The sequence below is a fragment of the Mus caroli genome, unplaced genomic scaffold (assembly GCF_978045245.1).
Source record: "Mus caroli unplaced genomic scaffold, Mus_caroli_1 scaffold_6, whole genome shotgun sequence".
Taxonomy (NCBI): Eukaryota; Metazoa; Chordata; class Mammalia; order Rodentia; family Muridae; genus Mus; species Mus caroli.
In genome coordinates, this window is record NW_028227261.1 from 111,569,636 (window position 1) to 111,594,435 (window position 24,800).

Consider the following 24,800-nt stretch of genomic DNA (forward strand, 5'->3'; position numbering starts at 1 on the left):
TCTGAGATAAGGTCTTACTATGTAGTTCTGGCTGACCTAATGCAATCATGTAATCCAGGCTGACTTCCAATTTACATAGATCCTCCTACAATGCAAGTGATAGGATTATAGGCATTGACCAGTCCAATCAGATAATTTCTAAAAATGTTTAACTATGTATATATTAATATATTTAAAATTTTGTTGGTTATTTTTCATTTATGCTTAGTTATTTTAATTTTAGTAGTTATTGCTAGTATAATGACAATTTGAAATATTTTAATTCTATTAAACTTTTTTTTTTGGTTTTGGTTTTTGTTTTTAGAGACAGGGTTTCTCTGTGTAGTCCTGGCTGTCCTGGAACTCACTCTGTAGACGAGGCTGGTCTCAGAGATCCACCTGCCCTTGCCTCCCAAGGGCTGGCATTAAAGGTGTGTGTCACCACCATCTGGCTTTTATTAAACATTTTTATAACTACATTTTTTATTTGCTGTGCATGCCAAGTGTGTGTATAACAGAAGATTAGGGGACAGTTTTGGGAGTTGTTTTTTCTTTTTTTACCATATGGGTCCTGGAAATATACTGAAGTTGTCAGACATGGAAACAGGCACCTTTGCTGTCTGCTTGATCCTGTTCCGGTTTATGTAGGCGAGCTAATTTTGAATTGTTCATTGTGCCTCTATTTTCTACTAGGATTGCAAGCAAGCACTACGAAGCCCAGCTGAAATGTGTTCTCTCTGTCTGTCTCTCTTAATTTTAAAGACAGGGTTTCATTATGTAGCTCTGGATCTCATTATGTAGACCAAGTTGGCTTTAAATTTACCCATGAGCCTCTGTCTCCCCAGTGCTGGGATTAGAGGCATGCTCCACATGACCTGTTTTACTTTCTCCATGTTCATGAGAAAGAATATTTGGGAAGAGGATCTGACTTTATGTGAGATTAAAAAAAACATATTTTGGATCAATAAAAAGAAATAGATTGTAGTAGTAATGAGTACTGTGTGAAATGGAGATGGCCTTGTGGAAAGTCCTACGTGGCTTAGCCCTTGGAAGTCACATAGAGCATGGAGAAAGGCAGACCAAAGCCTTATATGTACTTTCTACGCATTGTACTACAAACTGCCCCCCTCCAACATACCCGGTGAATTTGTCCTTAATCTTCGTGGATTGATCTTGCTTCTTTTTCATTTACTCTGTAGCACAGGCTAGTCTTGAACTTGCAGCAGCTTTCCTGCCTAGTTTTCTGAGTGCTAGGATTCCAGACTTGAGCCACTAGTGCAGCTGTGGCAGTTCCCTTGCCTGTGCAGTTCTTGGCTCCCCTGGGTGCTGTGTGTACAGTGTGCTTGTAGGATTCTTTCTTGTGCAGCTCCCTGCCTATTCTTTAGAAGCAGTTCCACGTCATCATGGACAGGAGCCCTTCTTGGTTCCTGCCTGGTCTCAGAAGTCACTTCTCACTCTTGTTTTAAACCTTATTGTCTATTTTTTCCTGATATACTCTTGTTTTAGCAGAATGAAGTAGAGGGATTTTCCTTGTTAAAAATTTACTTCTTACCTTTTTTTATTTGGCTAAGGATATAATTGAGGGGTCTCATATATTTAAGGTAAGTGGTTACTTCCAGCCTGATGATTGCTTTTAAATAAGGAACATTGATAACTTAAACTTCAGAAAGACATCTAACATAAAACAGATTGCCTGCCATTTGGCTTTTTTCTCCTTGTCAGGAGGCAGGGACAGATTTTTTTTCCACTGAGTATGAGATCAGGTTCCTAATCTTGCCTCTTTTGTTTTCTTGCAGTTAAAAGAGCCAAATTCCAGGGTTCACCAGGTAAGTCTGGCCCTCCTTGCTTTCAACACTTCATGCTTGCTGTGATTTAAGGCAGTCTTTTAAAAAAAGGTTGTGTGTGTGTGTGAATGTGAATGTGTATGTGTGCAGGACTCCAAGGAGGCAAGAAGATCTGTATCTGGAATTACAGATGGTTGTAGGTTGCTATGTGGGTGCTGGGAACTGAACTCCAGTGGCTCAGGGATAAGTCACTTGCTATGCAAATTTGATGATCTGAGGAGACTCACCTTGGGAAAGTCTGTTCTCTTCCTCTACCACATGGTTTCCAGAGAATGAACCCAGGTTGTGCAGGCTTCATATCAGGCCCCTCACTGGCCCCTCAGAAGCAAATCTTAAAAGAAAATCATGAATTATAAGCTGGGTATGACAATACATTTCTATAACCCTAGTACTTGAGAGTCTGGAGCAAGAGGATTGATTGTCTAGGTCAGCCTGGACTACATAAAGAGACTCTATCTCAGAACGATAAAAAAAATGAATGATTTCATTTAGCTAACTACTTAAATGCATTGATTTAATTTGCTAAGGTAGTTCATGAAATTATTACCCCACTGCTATAAAACATTTAACTTTGTTTACCCATATTTTTATCTGTATTAATCAATGAAAAGTTTATCTTTTCTCTCTTGTCAACCCAATTATACTATACTTTAAATTTTTAAATTTTAATTAATTTTTAAAGTTTTATTTATTTATTATTATATGTAAGTACACTGTAGCTATCTTCAGATTCACCAGAAGAGGGCATCAGATCTCATTACAGATGGTTGTGAACCACCATGTGATTTGAACTCAGGACCTTTGGAAGAGCAGTTAGTGCTCTTAACTGCTGAGCCATCTCTCCAGCCCCCTATTTTAATTGATTTTATGTTATCTTTTCTGTTTGTATGTGTGTGTGTCCGTGCATGCTCATACCATAGCATGTGTGTGGAATTAGAAGATAACTTTTGGAAGTTAGTTCTGACCTTTGCCCATACGAGTTCTAGGAATCAAATTTAGGATTGAGGTTGCTAGTCTTGGTGGCATGCACCCTTGTCTACCAAAGTCATCTTTAAATTTATTTTTAGTTTTAAATTTCTTTGTGAGATGGGTTTTACATAGCCCAGGGTGGCCTTGAAGTTGCTATATAGCTAAGGATAACTTTGAACTTCAGATCACCTTGTCCTCCCCTCCATGGTGCTGGGATATCAAACCTGGGACTTATGCATCCTAGATAAGTACTTTGTAAATCCCCCTTTATTTATTTATTTATTTATTTATTTATTTATTTATTTATTTCTAAAACAGGGTGTCACTCAGTAGTGGAGGCTGTATGGCTGTATGGATTTTGTTTTTCAGAATTCTGCCTCAATATCTTGCTGTAATTATAGATAGCTTTGGTTTTTTTTGTATGTTTTTTTTTGCTTTTATGAAATGTTTTTCTTAATGCAACGATTACTAGTAAAACAATGCCAAAAATAATAACAAGTAGGATTATATATTGAACCAAATCCAGGGGGTTCAATGCACTTAGGTTGTTTTTCAAATATCTAGCCAATTCATCAATGTTCCAAGTGTCCAAATGACTTTTACTAATATCTGAAATTTCCGCCTTTAACTGTTCCAAGTCATGAGAAATATCAGTATCTCTCCATACTCCCTTCAAATGAGCTTTAGTCTTTTCCCAATCACTGGTTGTATTATAAGGTAAGGGGGTAACACAAATGTATTGGAAAGAAGCATGACATTTAGTAGCTAACCTGGTCTTAATATTAGTAATATCTTGCCCTATTGCCAGCACTACTTCTTTTAGGGCGTTAACCTTTGCTTCTAATTTTTTATCTATATAATATGTTGCTCTGACAAAGCTATGGAAATATTCCTATGCTTATCATTAACAAAATGAGCAGTATGCAGCTGCTGATCTAAAGCTGTGGTAGATACCTTTTCAAAGTTTGCATTCCCAGATTTTTAAACCAAGGATCATTTCCTAACTCTAATAGGCAGCAAAGCATAAGCAGGTCTCTTTAACAAAATCATAACAGCAGATTCCTTGTCTAATTTAGGATCTACACAGTTAGTTAAATGACAAGAATTACAATGAATATGAAAAGACTTGCCAAGATTGGTGATCTTGACTCTTAAAATTATTTAACCATAAGCATACAGGTAAGGTACACAATTTTTACAGCTATAGGGGAGTTGGCCTGAATGGTCAAAAACAATGTCTCTGATGAAATCTTGTAGCAGTCTCTCCACCTCACGAGTCAGCTTTTCTAGTTGTCTCCAAAGTTGACACCAGGTCGGCTCTCCTTGCTGTAGCCCATGGTAGAGATAGGAAGAGTTTCTTTATTTTGCTTGTGTGTGCTCTCTCCGATTTCTCCTTCTCTGTGCGCTCAATACAGCTTTCTTGTCACCACTGTCAGGGCACTGTCAGTTCCTACTCACAGGTCAGCCTGTCACATTGGAAGTTAGCATGCTCTTGCAGCATTCTGTGGAAAAAACAGAAACATTCCCCCTTTCCCCCATATTAAGTATCTGAACAGGATCATGCCACATGCCAATATGTGGATCCCTTCATCTCATGAGTATGCCTGATTGTAGGGTGACATAGATACTCAGCGAGATTTTTGGCATCTAAATTTAATTTTTTTTGAAGATATAGATTTAAAGTTCCACAGTACTGTTTCCTTGAAAATTAAAAAATCTCAGTAACATGGGTAACATTAAATTGTTGACAAAACATCTTAAATGCTTGGCTGTAATAGCCAGTTTTAATTTGATTTGGAACACCAAGCAAAAAAAAAAATCAACACAGGCAATGACTAACTATATTTTTAGTTGCTTTTCTTGTTAAAGTAGTTGTAATTAGAAAGACTAAAAAGGTATCAATAGTCACATGTGCATATTTTTTTTAAATCAAAAAATGAGTATCCATTTGCAATAATTGATTAAATATAAGTCCTCGAGAATTAACACCAATGTGTGGAACAGGTAGAAACTGAGGACACTGAGAGCAAATCTTTACAATATGACATGTACATTTATTTATTTATTTATTTATTTAAAATACCAAATTATTATCTCAAGCCATTAATATTTTGATGATGTAAAGAATGAGATTATATGGCCAATTATTTTTGTATAAGATCCATAATTTACCTGGGATATAAAATTAGCGTGGCATTGCCTTAAGAGGCATTTTAGTGAGTTAACACGATAGCTTTGTTTTTTTTTTTTTTTGTATGTGTTTTTTGCTTTTATGAAATGTTTTTCTTAATACAAGAAGCAAACCCTCAGGCCACATGTGGTTGTACACACCTGTACTACTACTAAGTAGACTGACGCAGGAGAGTCTTGAGTTCAAGGTCAGCATGGTGAATTTTAAGACAGTCTGGACTGCATAGTCAGTCTAGTTAGTATAAACATGGAGGGCTTCAGATCTGAGTTTTCAGGGTTAGGTTACTCCCTTTGATTTGTACAGAGAATTTCCTTTTTTCAACTTTATGATAATGATTCTTTTCATGTAAACGATAGATCAAGCTTGAAATCCAGTTCTTTCATGACAGTTTTCTATTCAATTTGTGTCTTTATCAAGGGCTCTGCAATTGTTTGCCCTTTCTGTATTCTGTGTTCACACACACACACACACACACACACACACACACACACACGAGGTTGGGGGGAGAATCTTATCTTAAGCCAAGCTGGCCTTAAACTTGCTATGTAGCTCCTGATTCACCTCTGCCTCCTGAGTGGGATTATGGCTATCTATCACCATATCTTCTCCCCAAATATGTGTCTTATAATTCTGCTGTGCCTTGGATTATACAACACATAGCTTCAGTTTTAATTGCACATTTAATTTGGTATCACTTAATTCTATCTCTCTTTTTAAGATTTCTGTGTATGGATGTTTTGCTTGTATGTCTGTCCATGCACCACATGTGTGTCTGGTGCCCACAGAAGTCAGAAGAGGATGTTGGATCCCCTGGATGGCTCTCTTTCTCTTGAAGAGCGGCCACTGCTCTTGAATACTCTCTCCAGCCTCCGATATTATGTAATTTTAAGGGCTTTGTGAAAGTGGGTAATAATCTGAATACTATTAACATTTGTTTTTTGCATTTTTTCAAAGATAAATTTAACACATATGTGACCCTGAAAGTCCAGAACGTGAAGAGCACAACTGTAGCAGTTCGTGGTGATCAGCCTTCCTGGGAGCAGGATTTCATGTTGTAAGCACTTAGCTGAAATATTTGTCTACACATTCCATCATGGTCATAAGTCAGCGATATCCAATGAAACAATTCGATTGTTGAGTCTGTGTATGCTGTATGCCAGAGACGTATTAGCGCGCCAACACTGCTATGTATCTTTTTAATCTATAGAGTTCTCAAGTCAGGCTTGTAGTGAAGTACATTGCATTTTTTTCTTTGATTAACTCATAATATATTCTTGGAGATGAATGATGAATATGAGTAACCCTGAGGTAACGTAGTGAGTTGAGAAACACTGCCTGCTCAGATTTTCTCACAGGTCAGAATTCAGATGCAGTCCAGTGCACTTAGCCTAATATCAAACTTTGTCTTTGGTTCTTAGAGGTTCTCTAAGGAAATGTGGCCATGTGTTTTGTAGACTGTGTATATTCTTAAATTATTTCCTAAGAGCATGGCTTCTAAAACCTTTTCCACTCTTGACATACTTTCCCCTGAAAAGTTTTTAATTGACTCTGGGTATACGGATATATAAGATAGGTATATAATATACAGATATATAAGATAGGTATATAATATACAGATATATAAGATAGGTATATAATATACAGATATATAAGATAGGTATATAATATACAGATATATAAGATAGGTATATAATATACAGATATATAAGATAGGTATATAATATACAGATATATAAGATAGGTATATAATATACAGATATATAAGATAGGCATATAAGTCAAGATTTGCAATAATAAGTTTAACATTTTAGGCTTAGGACATCGCTCAGTCGGTAAAGTGTTTGTTTAGCATGTAGAGGCCTTGGGTTCCATCCCTAGCATCCCATCTCCCCTAAAAGTATTTTCTTTTGTACTAAGAGCGTAGCTTTTTTTTTTTAATATATTTTATTACGTATTTTCCTCAATTACATTTCCAATGCTATCCCAAAAGTCCCCCATACCCTCCCTAGCTTATTCTTTGTGATAAAACCCTAGGTTCAGTTATCAGCACTGAAATTTTTTTTTTAGAGTAATAAAATCTTATCTTTTAAACAATCCTTTGTAGGTGAAACCAGGCTGTGTATAAATGAGATGGATGTGCCTGTTTACGTTGTATGAAACCCTTCTTCAGAAACAACAGTAGTCAAGATAAAACATCTTAGCATGGATATAGTGAAAAGATAAAACTTCCGAGTTTCCATGCAGAGGGATGACACAATTAAACCATGATGATTGTGTAGGAGAGAAAAAGGTTATATGTATAATAAAACAGTACAATCCATAGGGAACAGTCATCTTGAACCCGAGGCACATTCCAGGCCACATTCCTTGGCATTGGTGGTACAGTGGTGTGCAAAGTACAAAGCTGTATTGAAATCATATGGGGGATCACAGACTAGCACTGAAATCACATGGGCATCACAGGCTAGCACTGCTGGAAACAACTCAGATTTATTACATTGCACTTTTGATTTTGAGTTAGTGTTCCAGCATCATATGTTTAGGAACTTCTCAGTGTTTTTTTTTGACCGTTCACATTCAGTTCTGTGGCCACCATATGGCATGACAACCCAAGGCCTAAGCAGCTGTGCATGACGAGTTGCAGTTCTCAGTCTGTGGGGTAGGACTCCTTGGGATTAAAGGTGTGTGCTACCACTACCTGGCTATTTTTTCACCTTTACACATGGGCTTTGTTAGCTATTTTCTTTCTTTCTCTCATTCCTCATTCCTTCTACTCTGTCCCTTGTGTTAATAGCAGCTCCATTGCTGATCTGCTTCCTATGTTTTTCTTTTTTTAACCTCTGCCACCTCAGTGTATTTTGTAGTTCTAGCTGTCTACATATAGATCATTATACTGTATTACTTACTTATTCATTAATTTATGCTTTGGCAACAAGGGCTGATGTAGCCCAGGCTAGCCTCAAGTTCACTAAATTGTTGGGCATTATCTGGAACTTCTAATCTTTGAGGACTCCTGATTCCCCCCTCCAACCCCCGTGTTTCTCTGTCTCTCTGTCTGTCTGTCTCTCTCTCTCTCTCTCTCTCTGTGTGTGTGTGTGTGTGTGTGTGTGTATGTGTATGGTATGTGTATTTTGAAACATTATAGCCTAGGGTTACCTGGAACTCAATACTAAGACACCAGCTTCTAGGTTACAGGAATCCTCCTGTCTCAGTTGCCCAAGAGCTACTATAACAAGCATGTTTCACCATACCCAACTTGTGTTGTTTATATTTAATATTTCTATATCTTGTAGCACTTACAATTATTCATTTTTATTATTATTTGAGGCTCAAACTCAGGGCCTCTGCATGCTAGGTAAGAACTGAGACCACTGAGCTATATGTTCCAGCCATTAGATTGTTCGTTATTTAAAGACGACATTTCACTTATGTTTTTGGCTCAGAATGAATATACACAGAATATACACATGTCCCCATATGGCCTTGACTGAGTTAATTAAGAAGGAAAAGAAATTTCCTTTGGGATGTGAGGATTGTATGTTCTGAGCAGCATACATGAGAGGAGAGGCTCCTCATAGAAATCTGTGAAGAATAGATTTGTAGCCCTGGCTGTCCTGGAACTCATTCTGTAGACCAGGCTGGCCTCGAACTCAGAATTCCGCCTGCCTCTGCCTCCCAAGTGCTGGGATTAAAGGCCACCACGCCCGGCTCAGAATAGATTTTTTTTTTCTTTGTCTGTGTCAAGCTGTTAAAGAATTTGGGCTATTTCTTTTTTTTTTTTAAATATTTATTTATTTATTTTATGTATATGAATACATTGTAGCTGTACAGATGGTTTTGAGTCTTCATGTGGTTGCTTGGAATTGAATTTTAGGACCTCTGCTTGCTCCGGTCGGTCCCGCTTGCTCTGGCCCAAAGATTTATTTATTATTATATAATAAGTACACTGTCACTGTCTTCAGATGTACCAGAAGAAGACATCAGATCTCATTACGGGTGTTGTGAGCCACCATGTGGTTGCTGGGATTCGAACTCAGGACCTTCAGAAGAGCAGTCGGTGCTCTTCAGCCCTGGGCTATTTCTTTTATCTGGCAGCTTGAGATGCAAATTAGGAGTTGCATTGGGACTATCACATATGTATCCCCACAAAAAATTTTCCTTTTTAGACTGAAATGAAAGACTCTTCACATAGGTTTGCAGATGTTGCACGTTCTTTCATAGTCTGCTTCGTCAGAACAAGCTGTGATGAAGAGCTCAGTTTCCCCACTGAGGACAGCCTAAGTTACTGGCTGGGGTAGGCACCTAGCCTGTGGCTTTGGACACTTCTTCTCCAGAAACCTTGGAAAATATCTGCGAGAAGAACTGGTCTGATGTTACATGTCTTCCCCAAAATACCAATTATATATATATTACAAGTGCTTGGAAAATATTAATTGAAAAAGTAAATGAGCTCGTCAGTATACTCTGTGCTCTACTGCATTTGCAAAAGGAATGTTTTTTCTTTGCTTTGTATACTCACAACATAATTGGCTTGATTTCTGTGCCCGTAACTCCACACTCCTAGTGCATTTGAGACCATTGATCTTACAGGACAACAGGCCAACCTGTCTCTAAAGCACATACTTAAACTCTCACTGTGAGCGAATGACTCATATTTTTGGGGGTAATGTCTTTCTGATTTTTATATTTATAGCCACCATTTCTCACCTTCTTGCCTTTCTCTTCAAATCACCTTGAGTTTCAACAAAAGCTTTCTGGAGAATGTTCTTAGCACTAGCATATGGATTTTTTGTTTTGCACTTGTGATAGGCCTTCTAAGCCAGTGTCCTGCCATATTTGACACTGCTTTTATTTATGCTTTCTCACTGCTGGAGATGGAACCCAGGGCCTCACACACATTAGACAAGTACTCTCTTATCTAGCCCCCCCCCAAAGTCATGTATATTCAGGACCCCTTTTCTTCCTGGCTGCTGTTTCATGAATCTTGTAAAGAAGATTTTTCTTGTTGAAAGTTCCCTGTATGTATCCCATAGATCTAAGTTAAGGCCGTGGTAGTACTACTAATAAAACATAAGCTTGTGCACAGCGGTGGAGATGTAGGCAGACCTGAGAGTAGTGCTTGGATCCCTTGACTCCATGTTTTTGTGATGCTGCACTGGTCTGACCATAATTGTATCTCCATCGGGCAGAGGATAAACAAAGGTCCTTGCTTCCTTTCTTCTTGCAAACATTCCTCCCTGCTTTCCTCTCCCTTTCCTTTTCCACTTTTACTGAGCTATAATCAGTGTATAAAACTAGACCTGTTATGTACATAGCATGGAGACGTTGGGCACAGGTATGCACTTGATTACCATCACCATGTTAAAGTAGTACATGTTCCAGTACCTCCAACAATTTCTTTGTGAAACATCCCCCAACCTCGGTGCTAACCACACTTAAAATGAAATTTATTCTATTAAAATGTTTTCTTTATTTAGAGCTGGGGACTGAACTCAGTGCCTTGTGCATGCTAGACAAGTATTCTACCACTGAGTTCCTCCAGACATCCATAACAAAATTACAAGTTTACAATAACTTTTTGTTAACAGTAGGTCCTATGTTGTATAGCAGGTCTCTAGAACTTTCCTTGAATCATATAATAAATGCATTTTTGGAAACCCTATCTGAAACAATAGCAATAAAATATAAAAACAAATTCATTTTCTTCTTTCCTCCCTCCCTCCTTCCTTCCCTCCCTCTTTCAGTTTCCCTCCCTCATTCCTCTCTATCTTCCAGAGTCTATGCAGCACTGGCTGGGTTTGAACTTGTAGACCTCTGGTCTCAGCCTCTTGAATTCTGGAATTATGGGCATATACCACCATGTCCAGCTATAAAAGTATTATTCTATGGATATGTGTTATCAGTTCCTAGAAATCGAAAGAGTACTTGCAGCATTTGGGGATACTTTGGTTTTCCCTAAAATAAGGTACTGGTGAAAAGTGTTCAAGGCTAGCAAAACAGGGAATTACAGTATTTTCTTTCCTGTTATCTAGCTCTCCTCAAAGGACTCCTTTTTTTTTTTTTTTCCATTAGTGAGATCAGTCGTCTGGACCTGGGCCTAAGTGTGGAGGTGTGGAACAAGGGACTGATATGGGACACAATGGTGGGCACCGTGTGGATTGCACTGAAGACAATCCGTCAGTCGGATGAGGTAAGTGTGCTGCCTGTTTGGAAGAATGGTTGCCGCCTCTGCTTTCCCTCATCTTAGCTCCACTTCAGCTGATATTTATCCATGCAGACCTATCTTTTCTAGAGGACACATGCCCTCACCATTTCTCACCTCTCCCAGAGGCTTAGGGGTTGTCTGAAAGCTGCTCTTCCCTCTGCCCACTGGCTGATCTTGGAGATTCCTCAGCACCTTTTAGTCCTATCAGAAAGATAGTCTTGTCTGAGGAATGTGTATGTGGTCTCTAATTCTCATCTTAGACACTGTCCTGGGAAGACCACCATTAAACTTCCTTTGCCAATTGGCTGGATACTATTTTGGGGCCTGTTTTTCTAAGCTACTCCCCAGGCAACTGGCTTCAGATTTCTTCTATGTATAACACTATTGGAATTTACAGAATTACTGATGTACTTGGTAGGTATTTATATTGCGTCTACTCATTTTCAGGTTGGATTTTAGTCCACTTTCCCAGATTCTGCTTAGTATCACTATTTCCCCATTGGCTCTGTACTTACATAGAAGTGACTGTTACTGTTCAGATTGACTGAGCACTAGAAACTTTCTCTGGAAGTGGGGAAATCGAGGGCATTGACTTTGTTCTCTGTATTTCTCTGAGTTCTAAGTCTGTATGACTCTAGTCAGAGGAACAGCTCATTTTCATGGCAGCTCTATTCAATTGTTTACCAGTGACACGGTCATTAGGAATTATGAGACTGAGTATTGGTCCATATGGATGCTTACTTTAAAGACCAGTACCCTGGAAAGTTGTCCTCACCAGTACTGCACAGCTGAGCACGGTGAAAACTGCCCCTAGGATCCTTATCTCAGCAAAGGGGAGAATAGAGCCGCAGAATGATGGGGATAGTGGGGTTTTGTTTTGTTTTTTTCCTCTTCATCATCAGGATGTGAGTGGTCTTCTGAAGCTCTCGAAGAAGGGAATTCAGAGGAAAACACCTGGCTTCTGAACCACCAAGGGAGCCAAGAAAGTTTAGCGTTTAATCTTAGACCTCTGTTTCCTAGGAAGGGCCCGGGGAGTGGTCCACACTGGAGGCAGAGACGTTAATGAAAGACGATGAGATCTGTGGAACTAAAAACCCAACTCCTCATAAAATCTTGCTTGATACAAGATTTGAGCTGCCTTTTGGTGAGTCTATTTTGATAAGCATTAAAGACTGACTTAGTCCTTTGTAAGAACACTGTTTGAGACTGTCTGTTCGCTGTTTGGTCAATGGCTATCTTGTCTTCTCAGGCATGTTCTCTGGAGACGTATATGTTCATCCATTATGCCCAATGACAGTTAGCTCAAGATGAAGTCAAGTATGTTGATTTTCATTAAAGATTGCACATTATCTGGGCTGGTGGCTCACACCTGCAGTCCCAGCACTCTACAAACTGAGGCAGGAGGAACCTCAGAAATGTAGGGCCAGCCTAGTCTACTCAGCAGGCTCTAGATAGGGCTACACAGTGAGAATGTACCTGCAAGCAAGCAGACACTACACGCTGAAAAAGTATACTCTTCAAATTGTTATTGTCTGTTAGTATTTACTAAATGACTTGGAGTTTCTAATTTTTAGATTTGTTCTTTTAAAATACTTTATAACATTTATTATGTCTTGTTTTGGTAAAACTGCAATTTGTTAATTTAAGATTGAAGAGCACTGAAAGTGGAGTACACTTAATTAATTTTTTAGATTTTTTTTTTAAAGACCACTCCAAATTCCAGGCTAACCTTAAACTCACAACAGTCCTCCTGTCTCAGTCTCTGATGGTATATATCTATATGGTGAACTTTGATGTCTGTCTTGCTGACTAGAGCATTCTGATTAGAGCATTCACCTTCAGTGAATTTATTCTCTAATCCTTTATTGATGGGCATGCAGGATTTCTTTTTCATTTTTTTTTTTGATGTCACATATTACTGTCACTAACAATGCTGTGTATTTGTGTCCTTATGGGCCTAGGATAAAGTGGAATTTGTGCATTACTACTTTTCATTAATACCTTGCAGTTTCTTGGCAGGAAGCTTGCAGAGTCTATGCTCTCACTCCATGGGAGTGCCCTCCCTACCTCTGCACAATTTTACCAATATTTTGTATTTTCCAACTTTTAACCTTTGTAATTTGTTGATGTCAGGGATGTCCAGCTTTTTGACATTGTGACTGGCCATCTACAGATGAGTTAGACTGCATTCATAGCTATTCGGGGATGCAGGTGCAGCTTGGACACCACTAGGAATGTTACCTTCTGTTTACTTGACTTACTTTAGTATTCTCTTAAGTTTTTGTCATTTGCATTACTGATGTTCACATTTACTGCTATTGTGGCTCTTCATAATTTCAGTTTATTTATTTAGCACTTTTTAGTGTGAGCAACACAGTGAATCCTGTAAAGACAAGGGAAGGGAAGAGGATGCACAGGGGAAGGGAAGAGGGAAGGGTTACTCGGTTCAAGAACTGAGGGTGTTAATTTTAACTGTACTACACTATCCTTGGTGTTAGGTGTGTGTCTTGGATGCAGCAGAAGGATGGGTCCTGCTTGTGTCTTTTATTGGGGAATTGAGACCATTGATGTTTAGAGATATCAGTGAGCAGTGCTTGTTGACTCTTGTTATTTTGTTGTTGTTGTGGTGGTGATCATGATGGTGATGGTGGAGGTGATGGTGATGGTATTATGCTTTCTAGGGTATGGCTAACCTCCTTTTTTAATTAATAATTTTATTCATTTATATCATTTCAAATGATATTCCCCTTCCCAGTTACCCTTCCACAACCCGCCCCCCCCCCCATGCCATCCCTCCTTCTCCTCCTCCCCTTTGCTTCCATGAGGGAGCTCTTCCACCCACTCATCCACTCCTGCCTCACCATTCTAGCATCCCCCTACACTTGGGGCATCAAGTCTCCCTCCCCTCCCACTGATGTCAGATAAGGTCATCCTCTGCTACATATGTATCTGGAGCCATGGGTCCCTCCATGTGTACTTTGGTTGGTGGTTTAGTCCTTGGGAGCTCTGGGTGGTTGAGTTAGTTGCTATTGTTCTTCCTATGGGCATTGTTCTTCTTATGGGGTTGAAATCCCCTTCAAGTCCCTCAGTTCTTCCCATAGCTCTTCCATTGGGGTCTCCTGGCTCCCTCAGGCTCAGTCCTATGGTTGGTGCTCAGCTGTTTCTCATCCCATTCCTCCTCCCCCTGTTTCCAAGAGGATATCCCCCCAACCCTACCCAACCTTCCTGGGGCCTCAAGTCTTCTCTCACTGAAGCCAGACCAGGCAGTCCTCTGCTGTATATGTGTTGGGGGCCTCATATCAGCTGGTGTATGCTGCCTGGTTGGTGGCTTAGTATCTGAAAGATCTCGGGGTCCATGTTAGTTGAGACTGCTGGTCTTCCTATGGGGTCCTCCTTAGCTTCTTCCAGCCTTTCCTTAATTCAGCTACAGGGGTCCCCAGCTTCTGTCCATGGGCTGGGTGTAAGTATGTGCATCTGATTCTTTCAGCTGCTTGTTGGGCCTCTCAGAGGGCAGCCATGCTAGGCTCCTGTCTGTAAGCACACCATAGCTCATTAATAGTGTCCGGCTTTGGAGCCTCCCGTTGAGCTGGATCCCAGTTTCGGCTGGACACTGAACCTCCTTCCCTCAGTCTCTTCTCCATTTTTGTCCCTGTAGTTCTTTTAGACAGGAACAATTCTGGGTCAGAGTTTTTTGACTGTGGGATGGCAACCCTATCCTTCCACTTGATACCCCATCTTTCTACTGGAGATGGACTCTACAAGTTCCCTCTCCCCACTGTTGGGCATTTCATTTAAGGTCCATCCCTCTGAGTCCTGATGATCTCTCACCTCCCAGGTCTCTGGTATATTCTAGAGTGCCCCCTACCTCCTACCTCCTGAGGTTGCTTGTCTCTGTTCTTTCTGCTCGTCCTCAGGGCTTCACTCCTGTTACCCTCTCCCACCCCCATTACCTGATCTTGTTCCCTTTTTCCCCTAGCTGTCCGTCTCCCACCCAGGTCCCTCCCTCTCTCTACTCATCCCTCCCCCTCCCCCCATGATTGCCTTCTTCTTCCTCCCCAGTGGGATTGAGGCACCCTTACTTGGATACCCACTAATAATCGGATATTAGCAAAAAAAAAAAAAAAAAGTACAGAATACCCAGGCTACAATCCACAGAACTCAAGGTTAACAAGCCGAATGGCTAACCTCTTTAGATGTGAGTTTTCCTTCTTGAACTTTCTATAGGAATGATTTGTAGCTAGATACTGCTTAAATTGGCTTTTATCACGGAATGCTTTATGTTCTCCATCTGTTGTGATGGAAAATCTTGCTGAGTATAGTAGTCTGGCATGGCATCTGTGGTCTCTTGAAGTCTGCAACATATCTATCTAGGCCCTTCTGTCTTTTAGAGTCTCTATTAAAGAGTCAGGTGTTATTCTAATAGGTCTGCCCTTATATGATACTTAGTATTTTCCCTTACAGATTTTAATATTCTTTCTTTGTTCTGTATGTTTAGTGTCTTGATTATTATGTGCTAAGGTTATTTGGTGGGTCCAGTCTATTTGGGGTTCTGTATGCTTCTTTTGTTTTGAAATGTTTTTGTTTTTGAGCCAGGGTCTTACAATGTAGCCCTGGCTGTTCTGGAACTCACTATAGAGACCAAGTTGGCCTTGAACTTGACTAGATTTTCACATGGTAATTGTGTGTGTGTGTGTGTGTGTGTGTGTGTGTGTGTGTCTTTCTGTCTGTTTGAGACAAGGCTTCACTATGTTGGCTTGGAACTCCATCTGTCCAGACATGGTTTGGATAAGTTCAGTAGTGAACGTGGAATCAAGTTGGCTTAGCCTGCTGTGTATTAAAATTGCAAGGATGCACCACTATACTTGGCTGGTTTTTTAAAATTTTTGAAGGCAAAAGTATAAATTTTAAGCATCTTATATCCCAAGGTGTAGCTTTTCTTCTAATCTAATCTAATCTAATCTAATGCTTCGGGGTGTTTGCTCTTGCTGAGTGGAAGTATAGTTGCATAAGCTGTAATTTTGGAGTCATATTGACATCAGTTTGAATCATGGCTTCTCTGTGGAGGAACTCAGTCAGAGATAGAGCTTTAGTTTCTCAGAGCTTTAGTTTCGTCATTTTCAGAAACAGAATCAGGAATAGCAGTTTATTATATTGTCTTTCCAAAATAAAGTCAGTGATGTTCATGGCAACAGTTAACGAGTGAGTCACAGTGAGTATTCGTCTGTCACTACTCCCTTTCTAACTGTATTTATTTGTCTAAAGAAAGTATTATTTGCTGATGACTACCTAGTGCCGGCTAATGTCATTTGTTCTTTTTTATGGTAGACATCCCAGAGGAGGAAGCCAGATATTGGACCTACAAATTGGAGCAAATCAATGCCTTGGCAGATGATAATGAGGTAGGAACTGCTTTATTTGCAATATTGAGAGATGGGGGCAATCTCTGATCCATTATAGACTGTCTAGGGAGAGGGCCAAAGGTATGTTGTTTGAGGTATTAAAATCTGTAATAAGAAAATGAAGTCCATAACTTTACATGTCCTAAGCCCGTGCTTTACCAATGAGACACACCCCAGTCTATAATAATGAAGTTGTTTATTATTATTATTATTGAGATCAAGTCTTGCTATTTGGCTTTGACTGGTCTTGAACTTGATATCCTATTGCCACAGCATCCTGAAGGCTGGGACTGCTGTCATGTGTCACTGTGCTCAGCTATAATGAATATTTCCTGACATTTCAGTGGAAAGCTCCATCTCCACTGTTGTTTCTCCCACTGTAGCCTGGACTGTGGTGTTAGACTGGCTCTGGACCACTGAGGGAGGAGCTGACAGCAACTCCTCTTTGTTATACAGGAGCAGAAGGTGTTTCTCCTGTTTCTGGGCAGATTTCAGATATTATCCTTAACCGTGTGCACTTTTTAGGAATGTTTAGATTGTTACTTTGCTTGGTCCTGTGTCATGATTATCTCCAGCTGAGAGTCAGGTGTGTAAAAGAGGACACAGTCACCTCCATCTGGAGGATCAGGAATGGGGACAGTGCTTTTGTTATTGACAGTATAAAGAAACGAGGAATATTTATTTACTTTGGGATATATTGAGCTTTTAGAAACACAGATCGTTTCTAAAATGTTTCATAATGATCTTGAGAATTTATTTTTGAAATAAGATGTCTTTATATAGCCTTGGCTTTCCTTGAACTCATGATCATCTTGTCTCAGTCTTTCTAGTACTGACATTATAAGGGTTCCTGTGTACTAACACCAAAGAAATAAGATTTTGTTGTCCTTGAGAAAAGAGATTGTATGTTCGTGTAATCATTATGATATCTACTGCATGACAAGCACTCAAAGTTGATGTTTGCTGAAATAAAATTCATGCTATTAAACAATACAACACAAAGGGAAACACAATTTTGTTATAAGATAGCAGTTGAATGGCATATTTTTAAACAATGTCTAATGTATCCCAGGCTGACCTGGATATCTGTCTGTCTGTCTGTCTGTCTCTCTCGATATATATTGTACACATTTATAAACAACCTTGAAATAATTGACTCTTAAACAGTTTGTTTACATTTTCTTAGTCTTTAAAAATAATTTGTTTCTATTTATGTATGTGTGTGAGCACACACATGGGTAGGCCTGATTAGGCCGGAGGGGCAGTTGGGTTCTCCATAGCTAGAGTTAAACACAGTTCAAGTTACCTTGATGTAGGTGCTGGTAACCAAACTCCAGTCTTCTTGAAGAGCAGTTACTGAGGCATCTCTTCAGTCTCCTCAGCTTTTATCTCAGGTGAGGAGGTATCCGAGTTAGGTTTTTATTGCTGTGCAAAAAAAAGCACCATGACAGAAGCAAAGGCTTTATTTCAGTTTACAGTTGTAGTCATCATCAAGAGAAGTGAGGGCAGGAACTCAAGCAGAGGCCATGGGGGAATGTTGCTTACTGGCTTGGCTTGTTTAGCCCCCTTCCTAGGACTACCTGTCCAGGGATCCCATTGCCCACAATGGGTTAGGCTTTCCTTTATCAATTAGTAATCAAGAAGACCTCCCACAGACTTGCCTATAGGTATTCTGAAGGAGTCCCCCTACCCCCAATTGAGTCTCCTCTTCTTAATTGACTCTAGTTTGTGTTAAGTTGACAAAAAAAGAAAAAAGCAGGACACCAGATGTTTGTTTGTTTGTTTGTTGTTGTAGGGTCTCACCCAGCTTACTTTTTTAGTTGCTGTATTTTGTTAAGCATTTCTTAGCTTATTTTTATTTTTTATTTATTTTTTTTAAAGATTTATTTATTATTATATCTAAGTACACTGTAGCTGTCTTCAGATGCACCAGAAGAGGGCATCAAATCTCATTATGGATGGTTGTGAGCCACCATGTGGTTGCTGGGAATTGAACTCAGGACCTTTGGAAGAGCAGTCGATGCTCTCAACTACTGAGCCATCTTTCCAGCCCCCGCAGCTTATTTTAATAATCCCTTAAATATTCAGTGCTTTTGGAAGGTAGAGGTAAGATCTACATTTCAAAGTTGTTCTTATTTTTATAAGGAGTTCAAGGTTAAACTGAGATACACTAGACCCTGTTTTTTAAAAATTTAATTTTCTATGTTATCCAGTTATGTGTGACAGAACATTTCTTGTGAGACACTGTTAGACCTGAGAAAAAAAACCACTGCATGACTGTCTGATTAAGGAAGCTGTTTTTAGAATTGTACAAGGGACTGGACAGACAACTGACTCCCCCTGAGTTGGAGTTTCAGAGAGTAGTCCCTCACTGGCCTTTGAGGTCCGTTTTTATTTATTTTTTATTAGATAGTTTCTTCATTTACATTTTAAATGCTATCCCGAAAGTCCCCTATACTTTCCCCCCGCCCTGCTTCCCAACCCACCTACTCCTGCTTCCTGGCCCTGGCATTCCCCTGTACTGGGGCATATGATCTTCGCAAGTTAGGCTGGATAGAAAAAGCTGTTGAGATGATTGGCTGTTAGCACCCAGAAAGAAGAGTGAGGACCTGGGGCTCAAGGTTGTTTGTGAAGTAGAAGTGAAAGAATACATCGTGTGAAAGAGGAGTCATCACAGGTGCTTAGGAGCAGGTACACATTATGGGGTTACAAGTCCTAAACTCAGAAAGGAAACAAAACAGCTTCAGGATGTCCCTGAAACTAACCAGTTTCACTAGGCTTCTTCCATTCCCAAGCATATATGAGCAGTAAGAGCTGCTGAGAATCACTGTCAGTGTAAGCTGAGATGTCTGGAAGAAGCAGATACAAGTGAAGCTGCTTATGAGAGGCTCAGACCAACTTAGCTATCTGGAAGGGATGTTTTTCAACATTTGTGATTTGTTACCCATTCTAGGAGGGCTTTTAGTGGTGCAGCTATCCTCTGAGTCACAGCTGCTCCTATAAGTAATTCCTCACCCATATCCCTCTACGTAACCCCAATAAAATTTATTAGTTGAACTTTGGTAGTATTCTTATTTGGGCTCTTGAATGCTTATCTGGGAAAATAAACATTTGTTCACATCTTCCCAAGCCAAGTCTGAGAAACAGGGTTTGCAGGCTACATTAGTTTTTAGGAAACAGACACTCTTATAAGGTGTGGAGACTTAGTAACAATGTGTAACACTGTGGCTCCTCTTTTGGTTTCACAGCATAACACACACATCTACTCACCCAGCTAGGGAACTCACAACCTACCAAAGTACGAATACCACTGCAGTCCAAGTTGGTGTACCAGTGAGTTTTATTGGGGTTACTTACAGGAATATGGGTGAGGAGTTACTTACAGGAAGAGAAATGACTCAAACACAGCTGCATCGCCAAGGCACACCCCAGCATAGGTTGACAAGTCATAAAACCTAGGAACCTAGAGCACACTGCACAGTCTGTAGGCAGTTCAACAGGTTGGAGAGAGCCCTTTCTAGGTGCTTTTGTTGATCTGAGCCTCTTGTTTCTGCTTTTTCTGGGAAGTGGTCTAGTCTGAGAGTCTTTTGCAGCTTGTCTTCCTTCAGTGTGAGGGGACTCTCAGCTTTTATTGCTTACTGTGGCAGGGAAGGACCTAGTGAATCTGGTGACTTTCAGGGACTTCCTGAAGCTATTTTGAGTTGTTACCTTCTTGCTTGCAGCATGAAATGTTACAATCTTGGAGGAAACTGTTAAATAACACCAGCTATTGTTCCTCTGACAGCCTCCTGTGACCAAGGATTTAATTGGGTACTTGCTTACAATTTTAGAGGGTTAGTCCAGGGATTGAGGTGGCAGGTAGACAGACAGGCATGACACTGGAGCAGTAGCTGAGAGCTCACAATTGATGGGAAAGTTGGAGGCAGAAAGAGGAAGGGAGGGAGAGAAGGACAGACAGGGAGAGAGACAGAGAGAAAGAGAGACAGAGAGAAAGAGAGACAGACAGAGAGACAGAGAGAGAGAGACAGAGAGACAGAGAGAGACAGACAGACAGACAGACAGACAGACAGAGACCAAGACCAGAGAGACAGACAAAAATACAGACAGATACAGACTGGACCTGGCTTGGGCTTTTAAAATGTCAAAGCCCACCCCTGAGTGACATCTGTCTTCTAACAAGCCCACACCTCCTAATGCTTTTCAAACAGTTCCAGCAACTGTGGACCAAGCATTCAAATGAGCCTATGGATGCTACCACAGTATGTCTTTTCTTCTTCTTCTTCTTCTTCTTCTTCTTCTTCTTCTTCTTCTTCTTCTTCTTCTTCTTCTTCTTCTTCTTCTTCTTCTTCTTCTTCTTCTTCTTCTCCTCCTCCTCCTCCTCCTCCTCCTCCTTCTTCTTTCTTCTTCTTCTTCTTCTTCTTCTTCTTCTTCTTCTTCTTCTTCTTCTTCTTCTTCTTCTTCTTCTTCTTCTTCTTTCTTCTTTTTCCTTCTTCTTCTTCTTCTTCTTCTTCTTCTTCTTCTTCTTCTTCTTCTTCTTCTTCTTCTTCTTCTTCTTCTTCTTCTTCTTCATTTTGAGACGGGGTCTCAGTTTGTAACTCTGGTTGGCTTGGAGCTCAGCTGTGTAGACCACACTGGCTTCCAGCTCATAGAAATCCACCTCTCAAGCCTGCCAAGTGCTGGGATAAGGTGTGTGTGTTACCACACCTGGCTGTTTTCATAAGTCTTTGAAATTTATTTTATTACATTTTAATTTTGTGTGTGTATGTGTGCACAATAGAATATATGTGGAGGTCAGAGGAGAACTTATACCTTCTTTCACCATGTGTATGGAGGGTAGGGTGGAGTTGGGGTGCGTGCTGTTCTGTATCACACACACACACACACACACACACACAATTTTAAAGCATGCAGGTTTGCCACTGATTTTGTAGCTATCCTCATGAGACTAAGGAAGTTCTGTTCTCTTTCTGATTTTGTCAGCATGTTTGTTATGAAATCATATGGGAAATTTAAAAATATTTAATTTTATTTTTAATTTATTTTTTGCACTCCATATTCTGTGCCCCCCTATCCACCCTCCAACTGCTCCACATCCCACACCTCCTCCCCACCCCACCCTGTCTCCATGTGGATGCTCTCACCCCCCACCCCACCTGACCTTTAAACTCCCTGGGGCCTCCAGTCTCTTGAGGGTTAGGTGCATCATTTCTGAATGAACACAGACCTGGAAGTCCTCTAATGTATGTGTGGTGGGCCTACTATCAGCTGGTGTATGCTGTCTGTTTGGTGATCCAGTGTTTGAGAGATCTCGGGCATCCAGATTGAGACTCCTGGTCCTTCTACAGGATTTTCCTTCTCCTCAGCTTCTTTCAGCCTTCCCTAATTCAACAACAGGGGTCAGCTGCTTCTGTCCATTGGTTGGGTGCAAATATCTGTATCTGACTTTCAGCTGCTTGTTGGGTCTTTTGGAGGGCAGTCATGATAGGTCCTTTTTTGTGAGTGTTCCATAGCCTCTGTAGAGCCGGGCGTGGTGGCGCACGCCTTTAATCCCAGCACTCGGGAGGCAGAGGCAGGCGGATTTCTGAGTTCGAGGCCAGCCTGCTCTACAGAGTGAGTTCCAGGACAGCCAAGGCTACACAGAGAAACCCTGTCTCGAAAAAACCAAAAAAAAAAAAACCAAAAAAAACCAAAAAAAACCCATAGCCTCTGTAATACTGTCAGGCCTTGGGACCTCCCCTTGAGCTGGATCCCACTTTGGGCCTGTCACTTGACCTTTTCCTCAGGCCCCTCTCCATTTCCATCCCTGTAATTCATTCAGACAGAAACAATTATGGGTCAGAGGTGTGACTGTGGGATGGCAACCCCATCCCTCACTTGATATCCTGTCTTCCTACTGGAGGTGGGCTCTATAAGTTCCCTCTCCCTACTGTTGGGCATTTCTTCAAAGGTCACTCCCTTTGAGTCCTGGAAGTCTCTCACCTTCCAGGTCTCTGGTGCATTCTGGGGGGTCCCCCCCAACCTCCTATTTCCTGAGGTTGCCTGTTTACATTCTTTCTGCTGGACCTCAGGGCTTCTGTCCTTTTCCCTCACCCAATACTAGGTTCCCCCCCCCCCCCCACGTCCACTTTCTCTCTCAGGTCCCTCCCTCCCTCTCCACATGTGATTGCTTTTTTCTTTCTCCCAAGTGAGACTGAGACATCCTCACATGGGCACTTCAGCTTGTTGACCTTTTTGAGTTCTGTAGACTGTATCTTGGGTATTTCTACTTTTTTCTTTCTTTCTTTCTTTCTTTCTTTCTTTCTTTCTTTCTTTCTTTCTTTCTTTCTTTCTTTCTTTCTCTCTCTCTGACTCTTTCTCTCTCTCTCTCTCTTTTTTTTTTTTTTTTGGTTTTTCGAGACAGGGTTTCTCTGTTGTAGCCCTGGCTGTCCTGGAACTCACTCTGTAGACCAGACTGGCCTTTAACTCAGAAATCTGCCTGCCTCTGCCTCCCGAGTGCTGGGATTAAAGGCGTGCGCCACCACGCCTGGCTCCAGACTTCATGTTTAGCCAAAGCTGGCCTCAATAGTACTATGTCCAATTTTCTGAGGAACTGCCAAACTGATTTTCAGAGTGGTTGTACCAGCTTGCAATCCTACCAGCAATGGAGGAGTATTCCTCTTTCTCCACATCCTCGCCAGCATCTGCTGTCACCTGATTTTTGATTTTAGCCATTCTCACTGGTGTGAGGTGGAATCTCAGGGTTGTTTTGATTTGCATTTCCCTGATGATTAAGGATGTTGAACATTTTTTTCAGGTGCTTCTTAGCCATCCAGTATTTCTCAGTTGAGAATTCTTTGTTTAGCTCTGTACCCCATTTTTTAATAGGTTTATTTGGTTTTCTGGAGTCCAACTTCTTGAGTTCTTTATATATATTGGATATTAGCCCTCTATCGGTTTTAGGATTGGTAAAGATCTTTTCTCAGTCTGTTGGTTGCCTTTTTTGTCTTACTGACAGTGTCCTTTGCCTTACAGAAGCTTTGCAATTTTATGAGGTCCCATTTGTTGATTCTTGATCTTACAGCACAAGCCATTGGTATTCTGTTCAGGAATTTTCCCCCTGTGCCCATATCTTCGAGGCTCTTCCCCACTTTCTCCTCTATAAGTTTCAGTGTCTCTGGTTTTATGTGGAGTTCCTTGATCCACTTAGACTTGAACTTTGTTCAAGGAGATAAGAATGGGTCAGGTCACATGCTAACTGCCAGTTGAGCCAGCACCATTTGTTGAAAATGCTTTCTTTTTTCCATTGGATGGTTTTAGCTTCTTTGTCAAAGATCAAGTGACCATATGTGTGTGGGTTCATTCCTGAGTCTTCTATTCTATTCCATTGATCTGCCTGTCTGTCACTGTACCAGTACCATGCAGTTTTTATCACAATTGCTCTGTAGTACAGCTTGAGGTCAGTAATGGTGATTCCACCAGAGGTTCTTTTATTGTTGAGAATAGTTTTTGCTATCTTAGGTTTTTGTTATTCCAGATGAATTTGCAAATTGGCCTTTCTCTGTGAAGAATTTAGTTGGAATTTTGATGGGGATTGCATTGAGTCTGTAGATTGCTTTTGGCAAGCATAGCCATTTTTACTATATTAATCCTGCCAATCCATGAGCATGGGAGATCTTTCCCTCTTCTGAGATCTTCTTTGATTTCTCTCTTTAGAGACTTGAAGTTCTTGTCATACAGATCTTTCACTTCCTTAGTTAGAGTCACATCAAGGTATTTTATATTATTTGTGACTATTGTGAAGGGTGTTGTTTCCCTAATTTCTTTTTCTTTTAAGATTTATTTATTTATTATATGTAAGTACACTATAGCTGTCTTCAGACACTCCAGAAGAGGGCGCCAGATCTCTTTACGGATGGTTGTGAGCCACCATGTGGTTGCTGGGATTTGAACTCTGGATCTTCGGAAGAGCAGTCGGGTGCCCTTACCCACTGAGCCATCTCACCAGCCCATTTCCCTAATTTCTTTCTCAGCCTGTTTATCCTTAGTGTAGAGAAAGGCCACTGATTTGTTTTAGTTAATTTTATATCCAGCTACTTCACTGAAGTTGTTTATCAGGTTTATATATAGTACTACTGGAAGATCCAGCAATACCATTCCTGGGCATATACCCAGAAGATGCTCCAACTTGTAATAAGGACACATGCTCCACTATGTTCATAGAAGCCTTATTTATA

At 40.5% G+C, this 24,800-nt stretch overlaps 1 protein-coding gene across 4 annotated transcripts in view; it reads left to right on the plus strand.

The window, feature by feature from the left end:
* Positions 1-24,800, plus strand: part of Unc13b (unc-13 homolog B) — a 188,739-nt gene that overhangs the window by 27,203 nt on the left and 136,736 nt on the right. For all 4 annotated transcript variants that reach the window (XM_029476020.2, XM_029476021.2, XM_085839379.1 and 1 more), the window contains exons 2-6: positions 1,776-1,805; positions 5,938-6,037; positions 11,056-11,173; positions 12,209-12,332; positions 16,514-16,587. In XM_029476020.2, coding sequence (XP_029331880.1) covers positions 1,776-1,805; positions 5,938-6,037; positions 11,056-11,173; positions 12,209-12,332; positions 16,514-16,587 — 446 coding nt within the window. The remainder of the gene's footprint in view (positions 1-1,775; positions 1,806-5,937; positions 6,038-11,055; positions 11,174-12,208; positions 12,333-16,513; positions 16,588-24,800) is intronic.